This window comes from Colossoma macropomum, unplaced genomic scaffold, assembly GCF_904425465.1.
Source record: "Colossoma macropomum unplaced genomic scaffold, Colossoma_macropomum, whole genome shotgun sequence".
In the NCBI taxonomy this organism is placed as follows: Eukaryota; Metazoa; Chordata; class Actinopteri; order Characiformes; family Serrasalmidae; genus Colossoma; species Colossoma macropomum.
The window spans coordinates 17,776,587-17,801,250 of record NW_023494810.1 but is presented as its reverse complement, the minus strand read 5'-3'; the positions used below and the strand labels follow the sequence as shown (position 1 = coordinate 17,801,250).

Genomic DNA, 24,664 nt, shown 5'->3' with positions numbered 1-24,664 from the left:
TGTACAGAGTATAAAAAAATAACACTTGCTTAAAAAGATACTGTAACTAAGGAATAATGGTGGGTTTAAGTCCATAATGGGCAGTACTATAGGGGGTAAATTATGGGATTAATTAATCTACATGGTATTCAAAAAAATATTAAGAAGAAAATTATATATAATATATATATATATATATATATATATATATATATATATATATATATATATATATATATATATAAAATAAAAAACTAACCGGTATGCATGTTTATATGAAAACCCTGCCCAGAAAATACATAGCACTGCTGCTCATGCAAATTATATTGATATAACAAGAAAGGAAATAAGCATCATAAACATTATCATATGTAGTGAAAAAATGCATGTCCTGCGTATATTCTATTTTTGTGTAATACCTTCTTGTATTTTTTTTGTTTACAGATTTTTCATGTGGCACTAGCAGGTCAACTATCTGCTACTGTCAGCTCGCTAATTAGGAAACACTTTCGTTTCCAATATATTTTCAAGTATCTTTGTTAAATAGCTTATAACAAAATATAATTCCTCGGATTAGCTTGAGAAGCTAACTGAAGATGTCAGTCCAATGTGGTGGTGATTTCCATCCAGAGTGTCATCATTTCGGTGTTCTTTTTGATGCTGATTTGGACTTTTATGACAGCTAAAAAGTTTTAGTAAACAAAACTTCTGCTTTGGAAAGTTCTTGCTAATCCAATCCTTGTTCCAGTTCACGTCTTCGTAACCGTCCATAAGTGTGTTACTAAAATGCATGTATTTGTATCATGTATTTATTTTGCTCCTATATATCTATGTATTTATATCACTTGTTCATGTTGTTCGCTTTGCTTTAGGCATATCAGAAAGCGTCCTCCAAGTTTTTATTGTTTTTTCTATGAAGTGCCCACAGCCTCTCCATTCTTTCGCCCATTTGGTTGCTGGTTCTCCTGAGTGTGTGTCTGTTGTGTGTTCTGGTTGAGTTGTTGCTGTAGTTGAAGCACTGCTCTTTCCAGACTCTGCCTCGCTTCACGCTCCTTCAACAACTCCTCCCTCAACTGCTCTCGATCAGCCTCAGCCTGCTGCAGCTTCACCTGTAGCTCCTCAATCTGAAAAGAAAGAGAAAAAAGAAAAATCAACCAGTTATTTGTGCATAATATATATTATATACACACACTATATATATATATATATATATATATATATATATATATATATATATATATATATATATATATATATATAGAGCAGAGGCCTCTTCACTGCCAGCTTTAGTTCATTAGCAATGTATCGTAATGTTGGTGTCAGTGAATTTTTCTGAGTATGAGTACATAAACGCAGTATCGGGCAAGTACCCGATACCAGTATCAGTATTAATGCATCCCTACGGCAAGTCATCACTATCTTGAGTGGGTGTGTTCTTTCCAAGTAATTTTGCACCACTGATCGATTGATCATGAAATTTTAACACAGTGTAAAGGGCTGCTGGAGATTTCTGTGATACAAAAAAAGTGAATAATTACAGAAATGGAGATACAACGTTCTTAAAAGGTGCACATCATCACCTGGTGTCATTTATTATTCAGATGTTTATTTCTTGTTAAGAAAGCATTTATTTTTTAATGTATAATACTGACACAAGTGAAGTTGAAAGTGCAGATTCTACATTTTCTTCCCATTCCACATTTGTGATTTGAATTTGATAAAGTTTTTATTATTCTGCACAAACAAAATATCCTTTGCAGTTTTCGCCATGTTTTTCAAATTGAAACAAACTTAAAAAGGTTTTCATTTGTGCAGGTGGAAACAGATGTGCAGACAATTAAATTATGTAATTAGGCAGTTACATTTAAACATAAATGCAATGTTAATGTACAGCATAACGACAAAAGCAACTCTAGATTCCTAGATCAGTTCTGACGCCGTCAGGAAGCTGTATCTTTCTTACCTGTGTGGAGTATTTTGCACGCAGGCGTCCGGACTCGCAGCCTTTATCACACACTCGGAGCTGTCGCTCTCTCTCCACCTCCCGCTTCAGTCTGCCACACAAATCGTTGGCATCGCGCACCTTCTTTTCACACTCAGCTCTCAGCCGCTCAATCTCCTTCCGCAGGTTACGCTTGGCCTCAATGGCTTCCCGCAATCTGCCCTTCTTCGTTGCCCTCACAAACTCCAGCTCCTGGCATGCAATCAACAAAATGAAATAATTCACCTGAACCACTGAAATGCATGCGTGTTGTAATTTTATAGACATTTTTATACAGATCCTTGAAATCTGCTTCCAAGACAATAATAATTCTCCCCAGTCCATACAGTTCATCTGTGGAAACTAAGATGCAAAAATAGCTTGTTTTAAATTTTGTGATGTCACAAACCTCAATGCATTTAAAATTATGTCTATTTAGACTGCAGTTTAGCTCATTCAAGTTAAAGTTACAAGGAATGAGGCAAAGTTTGAAAATAGTCAAGTAAAATGAATGACTCTTACAGATGCATAAACACACACAGACGTCATACAAAACAAGAAAAAAAATAGTATATGGGCATTTTAACTGCTAACTTTACCTGTTGAAGGCTACGTTTGGCCTGCAGAGCAGCAGTGAGTTTTTCCTCCTGTTTGACCCTCATGCGAACAATCTCCTGCAGGAACCTCTCTCTGGCCTCTCTGGAGCTCAAGTCACTGTACAGCGTCTGCCGCAGCGCCTCCAGCTCTGATGGCCCGGCCACTTTCAGCCGCACATCACACACTTCTGCTGGGCTGGAGCCTGCCAATCCATTACTTAATGAATGCGAGCGAGGGACTGCAACAAAAACACACAGGAGGTTCTTTATGAAGACAAGCATTACAAATACACAAAACTATGTAAAGAAATTGTAATTATAATTCTTACAATAATGCTATGGGTACAATATTAATACATCATCAACATAACTTGCATTACATACAACAATTTTTATCCTATTAAGTCTTTTGTGAACTATAATTTTCATATAGCTCTCATCAATTAATTCAAGTTTGGGAAAAAATGTCTACAATTCAAAAGGGAAAAGGTCTACAATTTAGCATGCCTTTCTACAATTCCTAATTATAATGCTTTCTACTGTTTCTAATGTTTCTACTGACCTCTGCTGACCAATCTGAACACTGCTAAACTGGTTTCAATAATGCTATAAACACTTTTCAACATAGAATGACTAACTCTGGTAAAATTACTAATACAATAAGATAATGGCATACTGGGCTGACATTATGCTACACTGGCTGTTACTGTTTATAAAGTACAAAGTACAGAATATTGTACATGATAATGATATTGTGTTGCCCACCCATACATGTACTATTACTGGTGGATCAGACACAGCAGTGCTGCTGTGGTTTTTAAATGCTGTGGCTACTCACTGTCCACTCTATTAGACACAACTACGTTGGTCCACCTTGTAGATGTAAAATTAGAGCCAGGAGCTCATCTGTTGCTGCAGTTTGTTAGTCACCCTCTAGTCCTTCATCAGTGGTCACAGGACGCTGTTGCCTGGATATTTTTGGTTAGTGGACTGTTCTCAGTCCAGCAGTGTGTCAGTGAAGTGTTTAAAAACTCCAGCAGCACTACTGTGCCTCATCCACTCCAACACCAGTGCAACATGCACTAACATGCCACCACCACGTCAGTGTCACTGCAGTGCTGAAAATAATCCACCATCTAACTAATACCTGCTCTGTAGTGATCCTGACCATTGCACAGGGTATCAAGGAGCACAGAGAAACAGATGGACTACAGTCTGTAAATGTAGAACTACAAAATGCACCTAAATGGTATGCGGAACTGATAAAATAGACAATGAGTGCAGGAACGAGGTGATTTTAATTTTATGGCCGATCTGTCTATGCACCAAAAATAAAGCATACACACTAACTGAACTGCCTTCAGCCATCAGGTTTTCTGTTAACTACATGGTGCCTTAACTACATGGACTGAATGATGTTCCAAAAGTCACACTGGGGTAAGTACTGCAATATTTGAAAAACAAAGAAGCAGTCAAAAATGTACCCAGATAATCTATTGCCCCAAATGGAGCTAATTATCACTGCCAATGTACAGGGTGTGTTTAGAAGGGAATCAAGGCAGGGATTAAGACAGGGCAGTTAAGGATTAATTACAATATTGTGGATGGGCTGCACAACACTGACAATATACCAGGTATTTCTATTCTTATACATTGTGATTGCAATCTACCATTTTTTTGAAAACAGACCAGTGGTTAAAGACTATTTTTTTTCAGTATTTATGGCCACTATTATTTATGTTTATGTGTATCCGATCATGTGAATCCCTAAACATCTGTGACATGACTGGGTGTTGGCAGCCCACAAACATTCAGTGATTGGTTAAAGGCTCATTTGCATACTGTAGCCTTGTGCAATATCAGGATTGCGATAGCCAATACTGCGATAACAATTAACAAACAATATAGCAAACAGTTTTACAGCCCTAGTTTTTGCCTTTCTGTGAAACTCACTCTCGTTGCAGGTGTCCACTTCAATCTCAGCATCCGAGTCTGAGTCGTTTTTCGCTGGCTGATGGAGTCGCGCTGCAAGCAAAGACTGACTCTCTCCAGATGGCCAGTGTTTGGTGGGTCTGGAGCTAAGGGTGAGCGGGTCTGCAGGCTGACAGCCTGTGGCCTGCAGCGCCTCATCCTTACCAAGGCCAGTCGAGGTCACTGTCACACTAGGGGCCAAACTCTCAGGGCGTTTAGGAGGCGATCTAAAACATTTCAGAGCAAAAATCAAACAATCTGAACACGGAGTATGTGATACAAGACAGAAACTAGTGTCAGGACCAGAAGAATAAATCTGTTTACAATCTTTTATTTTTTAATGAGACAATGTTGGGACAGCCTGTACACTCACAAAAATAGATTAATGTATTAATTTAATTACATCACACATTTACATCAAACTATGGTAGTATACATGGAATGAGATACCTCAACATTAACTGAAACTTTGAACGTTTTGAAATTTTGAATGTTTTCAGTCTGTAAGCGAAACAACCCACTTTGTATGAACTTTTCCCCCCAGAGTGTAAAGGAATAAAATATGGCCTAAATTGTCCTACTGTCCACTTCATTCCTTAAGAAAATTTATAGTTTACTGTTGTAAATAATATAAATGCTTTATTTTTCGAGTAAATAAGTGTTGTTAATAACGTGACCACTCAGGTGGGGTGTTGGCCCTTTCATCAGGAGATCGCAAGTTTTAATTTTACCCGATTTTCTCCCCAATTTAGTCGTCTCCAATTCCACCCGCTAGTTAGGACTCCCCCAATCACACGATGCTATCAACGCTAGGAGGGTGAAGGCTAACACAGGCTTCCTCCGAGACCTGTGAAGCCAACCACCGCTTCTTTTCGAACTGCCGCTCACGCAACGTCACTGGACAGCCGAACGCGCTCGGAGGAAAGCGCCAACCGCCAGATCTGTTACGTCAGCTAACAGACGCCTGCGCTGACTAGCATCGCGCTGAGTGATGGGGGGAGAAGGAGGGGCCATCCTACCCACCCAGAGAGAGCGAGGCCAATTGTGCTCTCTCGGACTCCCGGCTACGGATGGCTGTAGCATCACCAGGGATCGAACTCGCGATCTCCTGATGATAGGGCCAACGCTTAGACGGTTGCGCCACTCGGGAGCGGAGATCGCAAGTTTGATCCCCAGTTTGCAGTCCCCATTTTGCAGCGAAAATTTGCATTATTAGTTGATAATTTTGTAGTTTAAGTACTGACTTGTCGTGCAGACATTTTAAAGGCTTTGCAAGGTAATGCTGGTAATGTGACACTGCATTTGAACACTGGTCTGCTGTTAGGGCAAGATGTAAGTGCCCTGTAACAGCCCTGAGAGGCAGAAATCAAACAATCATGGAACATGACAAAGGTGATAAATCAGAGCCATGGTTTATTCATGTGAAATAGCTAGGTTTGGAGTGCAGAAGCATACCGCTCATGTTTGTGACTGGGCACTGCTCTCTCAGAGGTTGGAACTCTAGGACTCCACGGCCGGAATGCTGATGGCCGCTGCTTGAATTGGAGCTGCTTCAGATCCTAAACAGAGGGCAAAGGGCATGTTAGAGACTTTGCTTACACGACAGACAAATTGTTATTATAATTACAATAAAGTATAAAATTCAATTAAATACAAATAAACTATTTTCATTATAACAGAACAGCACAATGGCAGGCTCCTTCATGGATTTAAGTGGTGCAGCATGCATGATAGACACAACAGTCCTAAAGTGAAGGATGGTACAGTATAGACTGTCTCTTTCACCTGTTGCATTTTACCTTCTGCACTCAGCCACTTTACTGCGAAACTCACATTATATGCACAGTCATTTTAATCTGTACACTGACTGCAGTTTAAATTATCTTTGTGGCCATATTACTAAATCCTATTGTTAAATATCATTGCACTGATAAAATACCTGCACATCTACTATGCTGCTTCAAGCATTAAACGAAGTGATTACAATAAAGCTCACTTTGATTTTAATTACTGGTATCAAACATGTTATCAATATTCATTATATGGATTTGCACTATTTTCAATGAAATATTTATATTGATGAATGTTCTGCTTAAATGGTAAATTGCTACTTCAGTACTTCAGTAGGTGGCACAGTGTGCCTTGCTAAATATCCTGTGTTTATAACAGTATTCACAGTTCAAAGTAAGCATTAGGAAAAGGGCATAAATATTGTTACTAAGAATTACTGATCCCAAACAAAAGGGAAAAAATATCTTGACCCTGACCATATTTCCCAGCACTTTAATAACCTCAGACATCAACTGAAGTGATTCAGTTGGTGGTTTACTGATACAGTGACAGTTTGGTTGGCAATGCAGTTTCAGAATTACCAACCTTGTTCGTGGACGCAGTCAGATACTGCAGCCAATCAGCCTGCTTTTCTTTGTCCTCAGACGGGGAACGTGACCGCTCCTGTTTGGATTTCTTGGACGGAATAGGACTGTATGCCTGTAGCAGAGAGAAAGACAGGAAAAATGTATTTTAACCCTTAAATTCACACCTCTTGTTAATTGCCCTTGACCTTATTTCCCTCACCTTACCTCATCCAACTACCAAGGTAACAATGTAAATTAATTATTTCACTACTGTCAATAAAGTAAAACAAAATACACTTTACTACGGAAACAAACTGTGTATAAGCAACTTAACAGACAGTAATATAGACAGACAGTACACACATGGCAGCGTGCTATGATTATGAGGTTGGGTTGGTGTGAAACTGCCTGCACATACACTTTTAGAGCTTGCTGCAAACATCTGAAAACAAGTACAAGCTACTGTCCGGGGGGAGGGGGGTGGGGGGAGGAGAGGGGGAAAAGAAAACACACACCACAGGTATTCATTCATTTCAAAAACAAAGCCATCGGGGCGTCAAAAGGCGTAAAGGCTGACAGTGAGTAATCTTGCTGCCCTCAGGTTAGCGCTTGCCAACACAGGATGTGTTTACTTTCGGCATTTTTAAAAACCTGCCTAGACCTGCTCTTCACTGACTTACACTCAGGAATTTAAACTGCAGCGCCCGGGTTAGTCTAGACTAGTTCAGTCAGTAATGCTTTGCATAAATGTCTCAAAAAGTATGCCAAAAGTCTTGAAGCAGGCGGTAATTTTGTTATTATATAATAAGTATTTCAGAATTAAATCAATTTGTCAAAAACAGAATTAGCTTTTTGCCATATAGTTAAACCAAAGGTTTTAGAATATTTCACTGGTTTTCAGAGTTATATTCGAATATATTATGTGGGCAAAATCTTTTTGTACTTCTAAGGATAACTTTTACATACTTTTTTATGGCTGTGATGTTAATTACTCCTTTGATATTGTATATGTTCTATCTGAGAACCGTCTAAATCCATTTTGTTATACAGTATACTTGTGTATAAGCATAATCACAGTAAACTTCAGTTGAACAGAATTCTATGGGAAAAGCCCTGTTTATACTCCTTGTCAATAACAGTCACTATTAATTCACTCCTAATGTAACACACCTGATTGTGTTGACTGATCTTTCAGGAAGCTTTGAGGAAATCTGGTCGAGATTATGCTGCAAAACTCATTAACAATCAGTTACTGTATACACCACTGCTGCATATATTCAGCAACAAACTCATCTGTTCTGGCTTAACAAATATATCATCAATGGTTATTTCTGGATATTTAAAACATTGTTTTTATTTAAAAATAAAAAAAGGTTTCAAAGTTGTCACATACAGATGTTTGGACTGTAGTGTATAAAATGTGGATGAGTGTTAAAGTTAGAAAGGAATAAATGAGAGGGACACTGCACTTTGGATGTTCGGCCACCAGGAGACAGTGTTGGTCAGGTTTTAATGTCACAACAGCACACTAAGCAGAAGGCCAGTGATATACTCTCTCACATTTACTTGTTCCCTCTTTTTTCCCTTTCCTTTCTTTTCTCCCTCCCTCCTCCCTGCCTCCCTCCCTCTTTCGCTTGTTCTCTGTTGCTCATTCTTTCTCTCTCTTGTAATCTCTCTCTGCTTTTTCCCTCCTGTCTCTTTTTCCCTTCTCTTTGCAGGTCTCTCTTATAAGACCATAATAATAAGCAGCTCCTTTTATCACAAGGCATAAATGTGTGTGGTGTGACTGTGGCTGTCTGGAGTCCACTCTTAAACACACACGCACACGCACACACACACACACACACGCTTCTGTGAATGAAGTGATGAATAGTGGTGGCAGTTCATGTTAAAAGAACTCTTCAGCTGTTTAGAGAGAAACCTTTCATAGATTTAATGCTCCATTATGTTTATGATTAAGATTCTTTAAGAAGGTGTAATTTTACATAAGAATATTTCGTGCCATAGAGAACAACAGTTGGATGATTCCAGCAGTACTGAGCAGTACTGATGAACTTTTTAATTTTATCTGAATACTTCAGCTTTGTATGAACTTTTCATGATGAATCAATAGAACTGATCCAAAATTACTTGGAATAAAGTCCTTACATTAACATATCATTGCTATCAAACCAAAACCTTGTATTGTTTATTTATTTATTTTTGCAGAGTCTGAAAACGGCAGCTGCTGTTTACACGGCGTCTTAATTTTATGACAAACTGACAGATAAAAATGATCCGAAATTACTTAACATAGTTATATTAAACTTTATGTTTTATGCTTTTCCTGTAAATACACTTTTGAGATGCGAGGCTTTGTTCCGACTGCAACGATGTATTAATTTTTTTTTCCTTTCTATAAAGATATCATATCAGAGATATGAGTATGTTGTTACAAAAGCAACAACACATAACAACAACAACAACAACAACAATTATTATTATTATTGTTTATTATACTATTTTTCATTTTTGTAATATATATATATATATATATATATATATATATATATATATATATATATATATATATATATATACACACACACACATACATATTACATTAACTATGCTTTGTTTTCCATCAATACTGCTAAAAAAAAATAATAAATAAACCTCAATATTGCTGGGTGACAATTATATATTGCCTGGTGCTAGGTTTCAAAGTAGATGTTACAGTTATAAGTATAGTTTTACATAATTATGTGAGTGTGTCTTTTTTTTCCAAAACATGTACGATACCACCTATTAAGATTTTTAATAAAGGCCAATACTGCAATGAATATCGCCTGACCTGATTGCAGAGCGTAGATGTGTTTGACCTTTGGTAACATATCACACTCCAAATCCTTCCCGAGCCTGTCTACAAGGAAAGAGGTCAACACTCAACAAACTGCGGATGGGCAAAATCAAAACATGACTGACTCTCACACACACACACACACACACAGAGCCCGTCTGTCTGCTGCTGTTCCTTCCCTGAGGTTTGCAGTTCCCGGAAGAGCGCAGAGCCCAGACAAAACATAGTACACACACTCCAGACGCCACCCAGAGCTCAGCTTATGTGCGTGTGCGAGACTGCCGTGATGTGGCCTTCGCTCACCAGCACATCAAACGGCCAGACGCATTACACATGTCACGCAGTATCAAACAGCCAGACAAAACCACACACACACGCACACACACACACTCGTGAGCAAGACACACGACCTCAAGGTACAAAAACTCTCCACTCAAACAAAACACTCTGTTTCAGTCTTTGGGTATATTTAACTTGAAGACTCAGCTTCATGTTCATGAAACTATCTTGCTTGGTATGAAAAAAAAGGTTTTGCCACAATTTGACCTTTCTTCTAATTAAACTTTTGACATTGCACAGTGTACTTAATTCAATATCTGGAACATTTTGATCCCGCAAGGCTTTAGTTCTGCTAAATGTCACCCAATGATTCATGATACAAAGGAGAAAAAATAAAAACAAAAACTAGAGGTATGCGATATAGCAAAAATACAATATTGTGATATTTCAAGTTTTCATGATACACGACAAATCATTTTTTTTTCCAGACATCTTGTCAGTTGGAACAGACAAAAGAACAAACAGTGCTACATTTTAAAAAATGTGTTGCACTAAATCCAGCTAAATGGGACAAATTTTGCTCTTTTCATTATGAAACATGCAGTTGGTCAGTGTACAAGTACTGACGATATCCATGATATGTTCAGAAAAGTATACTGTATTGTGACAATTTACCACAATAATAATACATATATTTTCATATTTTCCAGCCTTAACAAAAACTAAAACTCACCTGAGAATGCGTGAGTGAGTAAATGCCAAAGGAAATGAATAAATGAGTGAATGGATGAGTTAATGAGCAAGTGAAGGAGTTAGTGAGCGAGTAAACGTGAATGAGTGAGTGAGTGAATGAATGAATGAGCAAATGAATGAGCAAATGAATGGAGTGAGGGAGTGTGTGAGTGAGTCAGTAAATGAGTGAGTGAACAAATGAGTGAAGGTACGTTTTCTCTGTGTAGTTTGCTTTGGCTGGCAGCTCTCTGGGAACTGTATGTGTAGTTCCTGAATGGGGTGTGTGTTTGTGTGTGTGTAGGAATTTATACTTGAAGGCCAAGTACAGCCTCCTGAAGCGGCCATTCAATCCTATGGCCTTTCAGCGGCCCATTGTGCTGCGCTACTTTGATGTTGCACACACACACACACACCCCCACCCCCACACACAGGCACACACCCTAAGGCAGGGATAAGACATATGCACTGGGAAAAAGATGCCATCGTATTTTACTGGGAAAGTATGCCTTTTAAATTTCTACTAGTCCATTTGTCATGAAGGTGTTCACAAAATGTAAAAGTTGGTATTTTACATTTTTATAATTTTTTTAAGGTTTTCTTATAGAAATATTTTAAGACGTATCCACACGTGGTTTCAAGACCCAGGCACACTTGTTTTTTGACAGTGTGTAAAATTACACTAATATCACGTCACAATAGACAACAATCAAGAGTTTTACATCACAGACTTCTGCCAATTAAGAAACTGTGCACATAAAAATTCAAGTTTACTTTTGGCAAATACTTGACATGTAAATTCACATTATCAACCAACAGCACAAAGCTCTGGCTGGTTTGTATAGCAACACTGAATATCCTACATGGAGTAAGTGCTACTTTTAGCAATATCTAAGCAAAATGATTTAAATGTAAATCATTAAAAAGTAAAAAAGGGTTTCAATATGACAGCAATCAAATCTACTGTTAGACAAGCACTTTGAAGCTAAGGCATAAATAATGCAAACAAGATTCTATGTGAATAAAACTAACAGAAGCATGACCAAACTGGTTTCACTTGTTGTTGGAAAAAATGTGGAAAAAAATAATTTTGGAAACAGAACTACCACATGCTGTAGCTGAATTACTTACATCTCAGTTGTTTCCTCAACACTACCAATAGGTGTTAACTGGAGCATGATAATGTCATGTTTCAGCTTTGTGTCAAACAAGGGGAGAAATGACAAAAGACAGAGGTTATATTGACTTACAAGAGATCAAAAATGACCCTCTCAACCGGCCCAAACTACAACTGAATCAAGTGCAAATATGTAAACTGGCCACGATCTTGCATGTGAACACAGGGATGCGCATTGTTGTAACTGACCAGTACAACATCAATTAACATTCACTGCTGGCTGCACACTGGCTAATAGGACACCAAGCTCAGTTGATATTCCATGAAAGTAAATCAAGGAGAGCCGTGTAGAACCTGGAACAAAAGTAGTTCATGAGCTTTTTCCTCTTTTCCCTCATGGCTTTTGAGTGGAAGACAATTAGGCTTCTTTTAAATCTCCTCTTACAATGTTTCAAAAATGCATATTGTTAAATCAAAACCTTGTAACTCAAATTTTTCCTGTTTTTCTTTCTTCTCAAAATGCTAGCTGACCTTTACAGTGTGTGAATGTTTCATGATGAATGGACCAAGAGAAATGGTACAAAAGTACTTCTATTAACTTACATAGAAGTTAATTTATTTCCCCTTCTGCTACTAAGGTTACTACTTCCGATATACAACATTTTCTTCAACAGCAGAATCAACAATGTAATTTGTTTGATTTACCTGTCTTTATACTATTTTGCATATATTGGTTTAATGTGTCTATGCATTGTGCTTTAAAGTGGTGCGTTGCGTTCAAGGAGATAGAGTGTTTATTAGAGGTGGGAATCTCTAGGCACCTCACGATTCGATCACGATTCAGAGGGCTGCGATGCAATTATAAAACGATTATCGATGCATCTCAATGCATCTTTTTTTTTCTATTTCTATTTTCTTACTGTGTGAGGACTTGGTAGTTTTAAAACAAAGTATTTGTAATGATCCATAATGAATTTACTTCCAATATCTTTTATTAATAAAACAAATGGAAGTGATGTGGCAAGTGAACTAGAAGGCTCTCATTAACTGCTCTTGTTTGAAAACGCTGCTGCCACTCATCTGTGATAAAATGCGCTGTTACGGTGAAATAAGATCCAGTGGTAATGGATGACCACGCAGCACATTATATATTCTTTAGTGATCTCATAACTTCGGTTTTGGTCTCGTGATAAAGGGGGGAGCGTGAAAGACTGCAGGTTACGTAGCAACGAGGTTTTGCTGAGCGAGTAACGAACGAAAAAGGAAAAGAGAAAGACAGAAGAACATTTGGAGATGAATGGACTTATTCGCATTTATAAGCAGCGCAGTTCGTTTCCTGGTACGTTAAATCTGCAACGAGGGACTGTCAAACACTAAAAAGTTGCGAAGATAAAGTCGCTTCTCTTTCTAATTTTCCTGTTCTACCTTAAATGGTGCCGCTTTTACATTCGGCGCCTCAGGCAGAATTTAAGGTGGAACAGGAAAGTTCAGCAAGAAGCTGGAGAGTGAGAAGCGACTTCAGCCTCGTAAAACAGCGGAACGCTGAGAGACATTTTACAAGAAACTATTCAACTTTTGAGGAAAAGTTTTCTGGCGGAGATGGAAGAAAAGCAGCTATAGCTAAAGCTTAAAGCAGAGCAAAGTAATTCTTAACATTTGTGTTGTGACTCCTGACCTAACCTGGTTTTTAATGCAGAGGGTGCCAGTCGGATATCTCGCTCATCCAGTAGTGTTTTTGTTATGTGCCGTCACAGACTGTCCAGGCGCTGCACTTACCCACTTCCAGGTTCCGCCCTTTGCGTTCCGTCAACATTATGTTATAAATTAAATATTTAGAAAATCAATTTTTGACATTTCAGAATCATCCACGTCTGCATCACCATGCATCTAAGAATCGATTTTTTCCCGCACCCCTAATATATATATATATATATATATATATATATATATATATATATATATATATATGCACACATACACACACACACACATATGTATGTATTATTATTTTTTATTAGTCTTCCCTATTGAACTCCCTAAGGCAGCCAGCAGCCACACAATAGCATGCCCCAATTTGCAATGCTACTGTACATTGTCATTGGTGCACAGCAACCAGCATAACAAGTTTAGTGTTACAGCTTCACTCCCCTGACTAAACCCTGCCCCGTAAAGCCTCAGATCCGCGCAGGTTTAGCTGAGCTTCGCCAGGCTCAACGGCAACAGCCTGGCAGCGCCAGCCGGGGCCAAGGTGTTATTGCGAGGTGCCGGACACGGGTGGCTCAGATAACAGGATATGAGCGCATACGTTTGAGTTGCTGTGTGTGCGGTAGAGCTTCACAAAATATCGTTTGTTAATTGTTGAGACGATGTTGATATTTGCAATACTAATGTGTCAAGGCTTGCAATATGAAAATGAGCCAAAAATGAACAAATCAGGTGCCGTATGTATTTTAACTAAACACTGTTTCACATAAGTTTTCTGTGGGTATTTTAATGAATTAAAGGTATTCACAAAATCCAATCAAAGTAAACTATGGGTTTTATCAAATTTAAAATTTTATAAATGTCTATTAATCTATGAGTTTTGAATGTATTGCAAGGTATCATGCAGCCCTAGTTCACTGTGAATTTGTGTGTGTGCATTTGTGTTATATTAAGCTCAGTGATCACCCAACAGCAGCTGGTCAGGGCTAAGCTGGCCAATGTCATCTTTTTTTCCCTTTCGTCCTGCTGCATCCCCTGACATCCGGCCTTTTGCTTCCTTTCCTGGAAGCCCAATTGTTGTGGCTGAAAACAGTGAGCCTGTGGCTGTTCTGTAGCTGCACTGTCACTTCCACTACTAACTACTAGTGGTGGGATTTCAGTTAGGAACAGTCATATCAATCAATATGAAGAAAGCAATTCAGCAGCAGTGATTTTGGAATGTTAGAATCGACAATGTTTGATTATAATAATCAATATGCATCAGTATCCATCATTATGTGCTCACTTTCTGGCCACAATATAATCCTTCAAAAAGAGCCTGGTGTATTTTGTTTTTATCTGCATTCCACTACTATGTAAATAACATCATGTTTATGTATTCAGTTAATTTTTAAACATATTAATTAGGGGTGCAACGATTATTCAACTAAAATCAGTTAGATTAGTTGGCAACTAATTTAGTAGTCGATTAGTTGGTGACGTCATTATAGACTAGTCTTTCTCGCGCTCTCTAGAAACATTGACATTACCAGAGAACTTGTAGAGAGGAGAACTACCACTCTGCAATGTCTTTCGGTTTTCTCAAACGCTAGAGGGCACTCCAGAGTGAGTCCAAAATGAATGGGTTGATATGAATGGGCTGAACACAGGAGAGCGTTTGCAAAGTTTTCTGTTTTCCGCTGGGTTACCATTGAAATGAAGCGTTTGCACAAAATCGTTCAAATTTAACTGTTCATAGAGAAGTTTGCCACAAACATTCACCACGTTATCTTCCGCTCTATCAGAGCGCATCTTCTCTGCTGAGGGGAATGTTTGCTCTCAGAGGAAAGCGAGTCTCTCACAGGAGCACGGAGAGATGCTGACTTTCCACCGTTTCAATAAAGACCTGTGATTGCAGAATTTAGTTGCATTTAGTTTAGACACAGCAGAATGTACACAGCACAGACTGCACTGTTTAAATTTAACATTCAAATTTAGATTGAATTTATTTACCTGATTAAAGAAAAACTGATCTAGTTTTATTTTATTGCTGCTACTTTGCACATCCTTGGTTATAAATTTTGACAGGAAAAATACATTGGAGTTTTATTTTTTTTATCTTTTGTATTAGCAGGAAAGTTAATTAAAACAGTAAATTCTTGAATGGTATTCATCTTTATTGTCTTCATTGTTAATTAGCAAATGCATAAAACAACCTCAAGCTAAATTTAAAAGCCAATAGCTACATAAAAGTTATTTGGTAACGTAGTTATTCATAATCCGAATAATCGATCATTCGTTTCAGTAATCGACAGATTATTCGACTATCAAATTAGTCGTTTGTTGCAGCCTAATATTAATGTCCTTCTAATGTCTTATTATGTATTAGACATTGTATTAATGTTGTATTAGAGAACCTGTATGCATCCAAAGCTGTTATGGTCCAAGCCAGGGGTGTTGTCCTTCCAGTCAAGCAGTAGCACACCTCATATAACTTAATTAATAGTTTGAAGACTGAAACCAAGTGGAATCAGGTGCTTATACTTTGATAACTTAAAGATTAAGATGACTGTGGAATAGAAGAATTGTATACTCTAATCATTATACTCCCATTAGTATTTTTTCATCATATAATTATGAACATGAACTGATATGGGTCAGCTGTGCAAAAAACAGCAGTGTTTAATTAAAAGCCTTCACTTTAACACTTCACCTTCGTTTTCCAACAGCAACTGTAAGGGATTTGTGATGCACCAATACAGTGATGTCCTTTCACTTACCACATTGGGTTTCATACTATTTACTGGCAGCTCTACCTGATTCTGACTTCAAAGCTGAAACAACAGAACCAATATTGCCCCTTATGCTTCACTATAAAGAATTTAAGAGAACATTTTTTTTTTTCCCCCCATGATCAGGATTGACAATTTTGTCCAGTAATTACTGCACTACATTGTCTGCCCCCTTGTCTCCACAAATTTTAAGTAGAAACAGGGCATGCATGCGTGTGTGTATTCTGGGGCACGGTGCCTATGTCGTGAGGACGGTCTCAGGACAAATCAGTCCTGATTGGATTGCGATAATAGCCTTTGGGTTGGTTGCTTGGAGCTGGGCAGTGGATAGACTTTCAGGAGCTGTTTATGCAGATGGGTTTTACCTGGGTTCAAATACATAATCCACACAGAACACACTCCATCTGCCACACAAGTTTGGGCAACACTCAAACTGAAATCTATTCCAGTAACTCTGTGTCCACTCAAACCTCAAGGGGTCAGGGGAACGTTTCGTCATTTTTGCAGCTGATTCAGGTCAAGGATAAAAGTTAACAGCTAGCATCTGCCTGCACTGTTACTATGTATTAGGGCTGGGCAAAATATGATATTCCTGTGATAAATTACATCACTACATTCTTTTCTGAGTAAATCATAAATAACGTAAGTACTTTGAGAACTTTGAACAACTGCACCTGTTCCTACTTAGTTTAGCAAACACTGAATTAACAAAACAAAAAAAAACACCTACTCAGTTTTTCATAGCTTTTTAAAATGTGGAACCACTGTTATGCTGTTGTAGTTTGTATTCAGATTTGGGCAGGTCTTACAAAAACATCATAAATATTGTGATACACGTTGTGTAATGTGAAAATGTCAAGTACATTGCGATATTTTTGCCAACGTTACTGTGTATCTGTTCAAAGTTAAAAAAAAATCAAACAGGATGTTTTCCATATATGGACTGACTGTACTAGAGAGTGAATGTTTGCACACTACATCTAATTCTTAGACTCAAACACAGGATGATTTTACCCAATGACGTCTGAACATACACGGCTAATCAAAAGATTAAATGCAGCTAGTTTGCTAGTTTTCTTTGGCAAAGGGTGGCTGGTAACTTTGGCCACACAAATCACTCTTGATGGGCAGTGCATTAGAGAGTATTTTTATCCACTCATGCAAAGGAATCTCTTCATTAAGCTTATATTGTACTCATGGTCCTAAATGGAATCAATCTGTGCATTGTGAAGTTCATAAGCTTTGGGGTATGTGGAGCATGTTTCACAATACAGAGCCTCTACAGAGGCCATAACCACAGGATAAGTTACTCCACATAGACACACACAATCCACAAAGTCAGCTAACACAATGTCATTCTGCTTCTCTTCACATTTGGCGCACTAATAATGAAGGAACAGCTGCAGTGCTAACCAGGAAGCCACAGGGCCTCGTAGTAGGAGAGCTATTTTCACTGCCCTTTTCACCCTCTTTACTTTAAAATGATTCAGAAATGCATAGCAGCTACAGCTTAAATCTCCTGCATTTTGGGACTAGACAGTGCTACTAAAACATTTAATGCGCTTTCCAGCAAAGCATCTATTTTTCCTGCATGCTTTGTCATTTCTGTTGATTGTTTTAAAATGTCATGACACCAAGTTTTACTTTTTTTTTTTTAATCATTTGAAAATGGAAGCTGGCCAAACATTTCATGGTGACATGACTAATAAAACTGGAAAATGTACTACATGAAATAAAATCCTGTTCAATTAACATACATTAAAGTTAGAAATGTTTCTGTTTCTCCTATAACATTAGTATTTTGCAGATACAAGGTATCATCATGGCAGAATTCTGGATTGTCCATTTATGTAAGCATTATTTTGATTAAGGAAAATTCCTCCTACAAGCAAGGGTACTTGGCCTATAAACTGTTTCTGAAATACTGCAATAACAATTAGCGCAGCAACAAAGGTTACCATTTTGGAATGTTAAGCGTTCTTGACTGAATTAGTTTGTAAAACACATGGACAAAAGAAAACTCTCCAGGACAGCCAGAAGGACACGAAGACACGAGTGAAGCTCGAGAGTTGCCCAGTTCACATTTTTAATCTGGGAGCTTAAGCACTAATGCACAAACACGGAAGGCAAAGACACGATTAGAGTCTCATGGGATAACCTCGGCCCAACCCAAACACACTAGGCTCTAAATAAACAGTGACATGATATCAGGCAGCAGGTAAAATAGGATTCAAACAAGGGAAGAACAAGTGCTAAAACGGACAGCTGCACTAACCCTCAACTCAAATCTTACCTTACTCTCTCTCAGTTGACGTTCCTACTACTCACCTACCTACAAAATTTGTTCCCAATGCACAAGCGCTAATGAAACAATTATTTATTGTTATTTTGGCTGATCTGTGTTACCATTTATGGTGTAAATACTGCATTTGACCCATGCTAAATGCTGACGGACCAGAGTACAACGTCGCTGAAAACGTCAAGGTAAAGAGTTTGAGGTCAAGTGTGAAAAATCTTTGACCGTCATTAGTGCTGAAGTTCAAAGTATAGCCTGAACGTACAGCTTCATCTGGAATGTAAGGTGCGATCAGGTCAGGGGTTTTCCTCTGATCTCAGAGTTCAGCCCAGCCACTCATCAGTCAGCATAAACAGTTAAACAGAGCAGGACACACAGGATATGTGCTCTGTCAGGGCACTGCTGTGCTCTGTCTGAAACTGAATACACAAACACTCCCTCACACACTCCATCATTGCAGCACGGCGCAACAGGAAGTACTAGAAGACTGCAGAACAAGGGGTGGGTTATTTGAAAATGTTATTGTTATCAAGGTAAATAATGCCATTTTGCTTTTCTAAGTATATCATGGGTATCGCCAATACTTCTAAAATGGTGAAAGAAGCGCTTCACAGCCTATTTTATTTTTTCCATGTTTTCTCTAATAGCTTTTTTAATATATGTAAATGGACATCCAGTGGTGTGATAGTAAATGCCTGAAAAAGTCCATGACCATATCATTTCTGTCGTAGGATCAGAGTTCCTGCCAAGATGTAAACTTTTTGGGAGAATGAATAGACAGCTGAATGCCAAGGGGAGGTTAAGAGGTAGAAGGGTAAGGAGAGGCTACAAGGCTTGTAAAAGGTCGTTAAAGGGTGAGGTTAAGTTAGGGTCAGCGTTTAGGATCCTGGGCGATTCTGAGTCTGCCCCAGGAGTTTGGGGCGTGGGGTAGTTGGCCAAAGCTGTGTGATAAATCTGTCTGTAATTTACAGCCTCTATTGGGCTCCTTTAAACCCACACACACTAAAACAGTCCCTTCTTCATCCACTGCCTGTAGCATAACATGGTAACATGGCAAAAGAGGAGCATGGAGGGGCAGTAATGGCAAATGTGGCATGTCGTCAGAAAAGTCAGTGACTAGCAACTAGCTAGCACCACAATAGCTTCCATCCATTCAAGAATGAGGTCACGGTTTGACCTCCACTAGTCCACACTGTGTCCATTTGAGACTGCTAGTCATCACCGCAAAAGAACCTAATGGAAAACACAACGAATTCTGCGAAATGCTTTCAGGCCCTGTGCATTTGTAGAGCGGTGCCGAAAGTGTGTGTGTGTGTGTGGGGCGGTGGGGGTGGTGGTGGTGGTGATAAAGGGGCCTCTAATTAGGGTTTGATACAGCCAAGGCTGGGAATGTATTTATTTTACTTTGCTCTGCTTTTTACGCACAATCACTCCGAAAGGCCAATGTTCCCTCAGCATTCGTCAAAACAAACAGAAGTGCGGCTGGAGTGCTAAAGGGGGGAGGGCAGAATGACAGGAAGCATTAGAAATAACAGAAGAGGGAGAAAAGAAGGATTATGTGGTTATACGAAAAAAAAAAAACTGGGTGAAAGAAAAAACTTGCTACCAAGCTGCTGTTTTACAGTGAGCTCACCCCAGTGACAGATCGTTTTTCCAAAATATTTACAGGCATATAAAGTTTGATTTAGCTGTTATTAATGCAACATGAGAGAGGCCATATCACATCTCAAAATGTAACACGTACATTTTAGAAAATCCCCCTTTTTACATTTACTTGTTTCCATTTTCTGTCATACTTACACTTCTGTGCAAAATGGGTCTAATGTGTTTCTTTAATCCAGATGATTACGTAAAATGATTAACAGGATACTGAGACGATGGGAGTCTTCCACTGAGCAGAAAAGGAGGACACGTTCTTTTAGGACAGGAAATAAAGGAAATAAAAATGTTGAAAACACTCCATGAATCTTTTTTAACAATAAAACAATCAAGACAATTGTTGCTTTGTTAATAGTGCACTGAAGTTATATGATTAGGACTCTTTTGTTAGATCTAAGCATGCATTTTTAAAAACGTTTCTGACGCAGGGTGTGACATATTACATTATTTCATTCACTTCGTGTGCTGTCTGCTTCACAGCCCTGCGAGTTCCTGGAAGCGTCTTTTTCCTGGACCGTTTTACAGCACTCCTCTGAATTTGAAGGGGCCAATGTTTTTCTCCATAGCAACCACATAACAGTTTGAGCACAGCTAAGCTGTGACTCAACAAACAGAACTCAACAAAATACCAAATTCGTTGTGTCTGCGCCAGGGTTTTCCCCAGACTAGACCCTCTCCCAGCAGCTCCTGCTGCGGTCCACATTAGCCAGCCTGAAAAACCCTGAATGCTTCTCAAAGTCCATCTGCAGCTGACTTCCATTAAAAACCTACATTTGCACGCATTTGGCTGTAGCAACATCTATGAAATCACCACCTAATTTTCACCATCAAAAATTGAACCAAGAAGCTTACAATCTGTTGGACTAAATGAAAATATACAAAAATGTTGACATTATTTGTAATTGCTTTCTAAGTCCATATATCGTTGTGGTCAAATCAAACTCTTGTACCATCTTTTTTTGGTTTAAATTTCTTCAAACTATTTGAAAATGCACTGAAAGTGATGTACTGAAGTTGCTGGATTTCATGAATCGCATTTGGATTGAATGGAAATGTGTGGCATAAATAAATAAATTTCATACAACATTCTGTGCATGTACAAAGATCTACAAAGAACCAACGCGGCTGACCACTGGGCCAGGGCCAGTTTGTGGAGAGGGAGAGAACGGAGGATGCAGGCCAGTGTGTTACATAAATGTCTCCTAAGCGAGCGTGTATGTGCGCTATGAGGACATTCTGCTCTGTACGTTAATGTGTTCAGTCTGATCGGGTCAGAAGGATTAGGGCCTGGTGCTTCTGTCTCGAGTCCAGCAAGTGTAGAGGGCACAGTGTTAGCATTAGCATGTAATCTCCCAGATTTCCCAGCATCAAATCCACACTGACCCGCAGTCCTGGAACAGCAGGCCATCCATTTTGGATGACGTGGATAAAGGGACAGCTTGGAGAAAAATCACATTTTTACCTTAATGCAAATATAATCGATCAGCTAGGACGTTTGGTGCCTTGAGTTTAATTAGTTTTGCAGTGGAGAATCTTGCACAGTACTAATTGCTGGGGTAAAAGCTCACATTACTTGTTAGTTACACTGGCCTTGTAGCTCAATACAAAACTAAAGACAACCTACATAGACATTTTTGTCCTGATATTGTACAAAACACACACACAGAGTACAGATTCATTGTGTGAGAGAAAATGTGAACAGGGTGAACAGACAGCAGTGTGTTAGAGAGGGAGTAACTCTGTAATAACTTTCAGCAGTCTAGCCAGCCGGCTGGAGGCCCAGACTTTGGCTGTTTCATTGCTCTTCCTGCACCCCCTCTGCTGGCTGCTTTAGGACCCACCCCCTCCCTCTGCTCCAGCCTGCGTCTGCTCCGCAGGATCTCTAATGCATTCTGCAGACGGCCCGAAGCTTTTAAAGAAACACACTCCGCATTTTTCTCTTCTGAATCATTCCTGTTGATGCAACCGCTTCGGAACAGAGATCATTATTTCCAGGCTTTCATTCTCTCCTTTTCTTTTTTTCGTTTTTCTTGCACTCTTTTTTCCCCTTTTATTATGTTCTTAGAAGTTGAGAGACCTCGACATGACACAAAAAAGCATAAGACAGCTAAAAATATGTTAAGAGCCCCAGTAAATCTCAGGCCAATTTTTTTTTTTTTAAGTGCCTTTGATGCTGCTTGTCAAGTGCAATCAAAGTTCCTGGCCATGAAAACGTATTTGAAGTCATTATCATGATAATTATTAGCGGTTAAATCCAACAGCCATGCTCAGGCAGTATTGGAGCACTGCAGCTTGCTGCCAGAGGGCTGGATGTGTGATATACACTTCTGCTTGTAAATCAAATACGGATTGTATTACAGCTACGTGCATGGGCAGGGAATAGCATCTTAGCATCTATTATTGCTAAGTGCATCAGTTTGAAAGACAAAACTGCATTTGGGAACTGAAGCAGGCTAGTAAGTGCTCAGTGACTTCTACAACTTCTTTGAGAAAATATAGCTAATTTAGACAAAGATGTATGCATTTAGGGCTGCCATGATTGTAACAATAATAGTAATCAAATTATTCAATTTAATTATTATTATTATAACAACATCAAAATGTACTATAGAGCACCTTTCACATGCTAAAGGACACTTTATAATGCGAACATAATTCTAAATAATGTCCAAAAAAAAGTAAAAAACAAAACTGCATAGAAGTATTTATACACATGGAGAGGGTGACAGAGACAGAGACAGAGAGAGAGAGAAAGAGAGAGAGAGAGAGAGACAGAGAGAGAGAGAGAGAGAGAGAGAGAGAGAGAGAATTTTTTTAAAAGCTCCCTGGCTTCTCTTCTATATTATTTCCTTAATTATTTTATGGTTTGTTATTGTTCACTTCAGTCCATTTTTCTAGTTTTACTGTTCCTTTTTCACTCAAATTATCATCACAATAATTAACAGTCTGGCACGTCATAGCAATTTGCAGTCTAGAACTGAATAAGCATGGTGAAAAGACAAAAACCCCCTCAGTACTGAAAGTCTCACCTGCTTGCAGTGGGCGTCTATGGATTTGAACAGATTTTACAGATTTAACCACAAAACGTCTAACGCAGTGTCTAGCACATTAACCGAGAGACAGCATGGAGCCAGCCGGCTGGAGAGGTAGAGCGGTACACCACAGTGAGGAAATAATTAAAAATTTAATGGGCTTGAGTGACACAGAAACCTTCAAGGGCGTGCCTGCCAAACACTTTACTTATTTATTTTTTTTTTTCCGCCGTCAGCATTTTTTTCTTCTCCACAAAGCATGCAAGTGTGAGGGTGGCAAAGAGAGGCTGCAAACTCAACCCCAAGCTAGGAAGAAAAAAAGGAAATTAGAGCCAAGAATAATTAAAAGGAGAGAGAGAGAGAGAGAGAGAGAGAGAGAGAGAGAGAGAGAGAGAGAGAGTGAGAGAGAGAGAGAGAGAGAGAGAGAGAGAGGGGTCACCACACTTCCGGAAAAATGTGTTGAAAGAAAACCTTGTGTGTGCAAAATGTACAATAAGGATGTACATAAAGATTTTTCTGTTAGTCCTTTCATTATGAAATTTTCACACAATATAATGAGCAGCTGGCATTTTCAAAGAGATTGTGAAAAGATTTTCATACGATAGCACTGTAACGTATGAGTGGGCATTACAAAAAGTGCTCAAACAGATGAAGTATGTTAGAGACATAAGCCATCAATAATGGATCTCTAGAAGTCTTTAAAGGAAAAAAAATGGACAGGTCTTAGCATCAGCCGATGGTCAGCCTTAGTAACAATAAATTATGTGGTATCGTGCCTTGCTGAAATACTGTTATAATGCAGATTTTAACACACACACACACACACACACACACACACACATATATATATATATATATATATATTATATATAATATATATATAGATATATATATATATATATATGTCCACATGTATGTCCACATTTGCCAAAGTTAGTGAGAAATTAGAGCTTTCTACCATATTTTCTAAATTTACTACATGAGAAAAAAAAAACAGCATGTTGCCTTTACAGTTGCACTATGACAAAATCTTAAAAATGAACACGTTTTTCAGCGTTGTTAGATTTTCTTTACATATCAATAGAAATACAATAATATCTTTGAGAATCAGAAATCATTTTATTAAAAGAGAAAAGTAGATCACATCAAAGCCTTCAGAGGAACCAAGCTGAAACGGCATTAAATTCTGCTTTTATATTCAACACTGGAAAGTCTAACCTTGATTGGGAGTGTGGCAGTCAGTCTGGCATTAAATATTCCATCCCATTCCCCTCCAGCACAAGTTCAGTGTTACGAATGACTCTTAAATGGAAGATAATTAAGGCATCTTGTATAATTCCCTTTTCATAATCCC

General features: G+C 38.5%; 1 protein-coding gene across 1 annotated transcript in view; it reads right to left on the bottom strand.

Moving 5' to 3' along the window:
* Positions 1–241: 241 nt before the first annotated feature.
* skib (v-ski avian sarcoma viral oncogene homolog b) overlaps positions 242–24,664 on the bottom strand; it is a 49,158-nt gene continuing 24,735 nt past the window's right edge. The window contains exons 2-7 of the mRNA XM_036559692.1: positions 6,904–7,017; positions 5,983–6,086; positions 4,510–4,754; positions 2,560–2,795; positions 1,943–2,173; positions 242–1,103 (exon numbers count right to left, since the gene is read on the bottom strand). Coding sequence (XP_036415585.1) covers positions 891–1,103; positions 1,943–2,173; positions 2,560–2,795; positions 4,510–4,754; positions 5,983–6,086; positions 6,904–7,017 — 1,143 coding nt within the window. The 3' untranslated portion in view covers positions 242–890. The remainder of the gene's footprint in view (positions 1,104–1,942; positions 2,174–2,559; positions 2,796–4,509; positions 4,755–5,982; positions 6,087–6,903; positions 7,018–24,664) is intronic.